The 4542-nt window shown below is 41.5% G+C and overlaps 1 protein-coding gene across 1 annotated transcript; it reads right to left on the minus strand.

Annotated features, from left to right (window-relative positions):
- Positions 1-946: 946 nt before the first annotated feature.
- LOC111732822 (vomeronasal type-2 receptor 116-like) lies at positions 947-4124 on the minus strand (the record flags this gene model as incomplete). The annotated part of the gene is given in 5 exon segments (XM_023524819.1): positions 947-1119; positions 1122-1191; positions 1193-1404; positions 1407-1901; positions 4010-4124. Coding segments are annotated over 5 exon segments (1065 nt in total), but the record flags the coding sequence as incomplete, so codon positions are not given.
- Positions 4125-4542: the final 418 nt, after the last annotated feature.

The raw sequence follows: 4542 nt of genomic DNA on the forward strand, positions 1-4542 counted from the left end.
TCCAGTCTCTTCCTGAGCTCCTAATTTGGCTTCCCAGAGTTTGCAACCCCACTGGGCCACCCCAGAGCCATGGGACTTGTTGCCAGCCTTGTCAGGTGCCCAGATCCTGGGAGGAGGGGAAGAGGGAGGAAAGTGTTGAAGTCTTGTTGCTTCAGCTCTTGTACTATAAGCCTTTATCCTGTTTGCAGTCTACAGTGCCATGCTTGTCACATTTTAGGGCTTTTTGTTGGTGATTTGGCTGTTTAAAATGGTCCCCCAGAGTCATGCCAAAGTTCTGTCCAGTGTTCCTGAGTGCAAGAAGGCTGGGTGTGCCTTGCACAGAAAATATGTGTGACAGATGAGTTTCGTTCAAGCCTCAGTCCTTGTACTGTTGACATGAGATACCTTGATAAGTAATGTAAAGCAGTCTCAGTTGTTTGTAATATCTGAATGAGTATACCACTCACATTATATACGAGACATATTTTTTGTTAAATTTTGTTAAATTATAGAACATAACGTAATCTTGATGGGGGCACAGACATGGCGAGCATGGCAGGTGAGCATGCTCGGTGTGGCTGGTGTGCCCCTCCCCCATCCAAGGCCTGCAGCCCTCCCCGGGCTCCACCTCCCCTGATGTGAGACACACAATACAGATGAATGACAGCATTACCCTGGGAAAACACCTTCACCGGTGCCCGTAGATTCAGGCCAGGAGCCTCCAAAGAGCAGCAGAAACTGCCAAGGAAATCACCAGGGTTCCAGCCACACTTGGGAGGTTGACCACCCGTCGGCCACTCTGGGGAGGAAGGCAAGGAAGTAGGGAGTTCTGTCCTCATCGAGTGCTTCCCAGTGCTTCAAGATGAGGAGCGAGACACGTGGACACTGAGGTTCATGTAAAAAGTTACGAACAAAGACAAATTCCAGGAATACTCATAACTGATATAACATCTGCATGTTTTATTGTTCAAACGTCTAAAAATGTGAGAAACTTATGAGATAAACCTGAATGTCTATTTCTCCTAGAACCTATTTTATTCTTTAAACTTTTTGAAGAGTTTTTATTGGATCTCATCAGAATAATGTAGCACTTTGTGGCAAAGATGCAGCCTAGTAATCCAGCACTGGAAGCCAAGATGTCTCCATGGCCACCATGACCTTGCCCTTGGTGCTGTGGTAGACAGGAAGGAAGGTGACCCAGACACTGCAGAATATAAATAAGCATGCTAAATGTCAGGAACTTGGTTTCATTGAAGGTGTCAGGCAGGTTCCGGGCCAGGAAAGCCAAGAAAAAGCTCCACAGGGCCAAGCAGCTCAGGTATCCCAGGATGCAGTAGAAGGTGGTGACTGAGCCCTTGCTGCATACAATGATGAGGTTTCTAGGCTCAGAATGTGTGTCTATATCCATAAAAGGGGGAGAGGTGCCAGCCAGATCCCACAGATAATCAGTTGGATCAGGGAGCAGATGGGAATGACATAGTTAGAAGCCCCTGACACCAGCAAGCATCTCATTGTTCTTCCTGGTTTCATAGCCTTGAATGCCAGAATCATGGTAATGGTTTTGGCCAGAATGATGGAAACAGTCACAGTGAACACAACCCCAAAGGTGATCTGTCGGAGATTGCAGGTGGCTGTGCTGGGTTGGCCAATGAAGAGCAAGGAGCAGAGGAAGCACAGGAGGAGGGTGATGAGCATGCCATAGCTGAGAGCCCGGTTATTGGCCTTGACTATGGGGATGTCTCGGTGCTTCACAAACAGCCACAAAACCACAGCTGTGACGACAGAGAAGCACAGAGATGCACAGGCCAGGGTCATCCCCAAAGAATCCTTGAAGGCCAGGAAGGTGACGACCTTGGGGAAATAGCGATTTCTCTCACTGTTTGGATACTCTTGGGCTGGGTGCTGGGCACACTGCTCTGCACCTGAGGAAAAGGCAAAGACTCAGCATTTCAGACTCACAAATTCTTCATTTTTACCGTCTGAAAAATTGTCACTGCTGTCTTTGTGCGTACAGACTGCCTCTGATATAATATTTGGACACACTAGATTAAGATTCATCAGTTATGGCCTAGGGAGGATCCTTTCAGCTATAGGCCAGACCAAACCCATCAGACTAGATCTTCAGCATATGGTGGGTCTAGTTTGGCTTATCTTGAGTTTCAGTGATGTCCACAAGAACAAAGATTTTTTTCCAACCTTATTCTCCACTGTGCCCCTCGTGCTAGGTATTATCCTCCTCATGCTAGGTATTGTACTGCCATGGTTTATGATGTGTGCCTGGGGTGGTCAAGTTTAAAGATTTTCTTATTCTCAGTCAGGTTGAGAAAAAAACTTCACCTAGCTTTCCTGGGACATTCTCTTTTATCACTATCCTAACTTATGCTGGCATCTTTTTTTGTATATAACTTGATACTTGGGAGAATGTCTTTCCTCAGTATTCTTTCCCTTTTTTTTTTTCCTGTGACTATTCTTATAAATTTTTTTCCATATACATTTTGAAAATGGTTCATCAGAAAAGTTTGATTCTGAATGGAGTTGTACTTCTGTTATGTATTTTCTTGGAGGATTTGATGTGTTAATCATCAAACCAATGATTCAATTTAATGATTGAAGAACGATTGAAGAATTTGGATTCTGAACGAAATTATAATCTTGCTTTATTTATTTTTGGAGAAATTGATATTTTAGTCATTGAAGGACAAGGTGTATTTTTCCAAATTTTCATTCGTTTACACTTTAAAGCATGGTTGGTTTAACTTTTTTGGTAAGATGACAGGTCATAAAATTTTTCATCTTTATAGGCCATATGGTTTCTGTTGCAGCTATTCAGTAGAAAAGCAGTCAGACACTATGTAAATTAATAGGTAAGGCTGTTTTTCAATTTAGTTTTACTTACAACAATAGGCAGTAATTGTCCAATTCCTGCCTTACAGATCTTCCTTATTTTTCATAGGTAATACTCATGTAACAGTACGAAGTTCTAAAATAGTTGGAAAAGTTCTCCACACTTTTCTCCCCAGATACCCATTTCCTCTTCTAAGAGTCAAAGCCCCGGCTCCCATCTCCACTCTTCCAGAGACATGCTTAGGACACACAAACGTGTATGTGGTATTGCGGGTCACTAGTCCTGTGTTCTTCTCTTGCCTTTTCTTGTTTTATAAAGTAATTTGGTGTTGCAAATCCTTCAATAAATTCATGAGAAAGGGAATTTTTTCTTAGCTCATTATTGCCTGACAATACCCATTTACTCTCTCTGCCAAGTGATTAGAACCAAAGGGTTCTTACCATGAAGATGACTGGAATTACAGTTTTCATAAAAAAGATTCAAATCATTCAGCTAGTCTATAATTTATATTTTGGGAAATAGAAACATTATTTAATTAATCCTTCTACATTTTGAATTTATAATAACACATTTTGTTTTGATATATAATTTCTTGGATTGGTATCTTGTGTGATGGCAACTTTTGGGGATGCCAGAGTGTGACTTTTATTGGAATGTTGTATCTTCAGTTTTTTCACGTGTTCCTCTACTCTGCTAGATGACGATATTCCAAAGCACAGGGTCCTGGTTTTAGTTATGGTACAGAATGACATGGTACGGAATGTTCAACGATATTTCCAGTGCAATTTACTTGTACTTGCTCTGTGTTGATCATCTGAGTGTGAAAACTAAAGATGTCAAAGCTTTAAGGCACACCCAGTTTTCCTTGATGATTATGTTACCTTTCATGGTAGACTTTTGTAATGTCCACCGTGTGATCTGAGACTGAGATTTTCTCATGTAGCCCTGGGTGGTAAAGCAGAACCAGTGCGCAGTAGAGCCCACAGGATGAGCACAGCCAGACAGGACTTCAAACAGCACAGGGTAGAAATAGTGATTTGAGAATAGATATATTGAAAAAAATGCATAAATGCATGAGTTGAGAAAAATGGTATGGCATGACCCTATTGCCAATCCCCCTGGTTTCCTTTTATGGAGAAGCGTTTATGGGGCAGTGTTATCATAGGATAGTAGTGTATTTTCTGCATGTCTGGTTGGAAATTTCTCTTTCTGGGCAAAAGACACCAATAAGATAGCAGACGGGCTTTCCTTCCTCTGGAATTTTCCTGAATCCTGGACTACAGTTCCAGCTATACACAGATTAAGGTGCCTGTGGGGGAAAGAGAATCATTGGTCATGACTGCCCTCATTACTAGCAGTTTTGAAAGGATGTCTATATATCTCACCTCATAAGAGAGAACTTTGACCTTAAATAGGTCATTACTATATTCTCCTCTAACTCCCACTGTGGTGATATTACCTAGACATTTAATTATGGGTTACTATGGTTATATTCCTCTTTTAAAGTGTTTACCAGATATTACCAAGGTATCTGCTCGCTTTTTTTTTTTTTGCAAATCCTTGACAATACCGCCTGGGTTTTCCCCTCCTCTTATTTAACCACTTCATCCAAAATCTTTTAAAAACATATTGCTATGTGGTAATGAGTCTGAGAATTCGTATGGCTGGATACTTGGTTGGATAGAATATTTTAGTTTCTGGATGAAAGAACCTAATGA

Source organism: Pteropus vampyrus, unplaced genomic scaffold (assembly GCF_000151845.1).
Source record: "Pteropus vampyrus isolate Shadow unplaced genomic scaffold, Pvam_2.0 Scaffold496, whole genome shotgun sequence".
Lineage (NCBI taxonomy): Eukaryota > Metazoa > Chordata > Mammalia > Chiroptera > Pteropodidae > Pteropus > Pteropus vampyrus.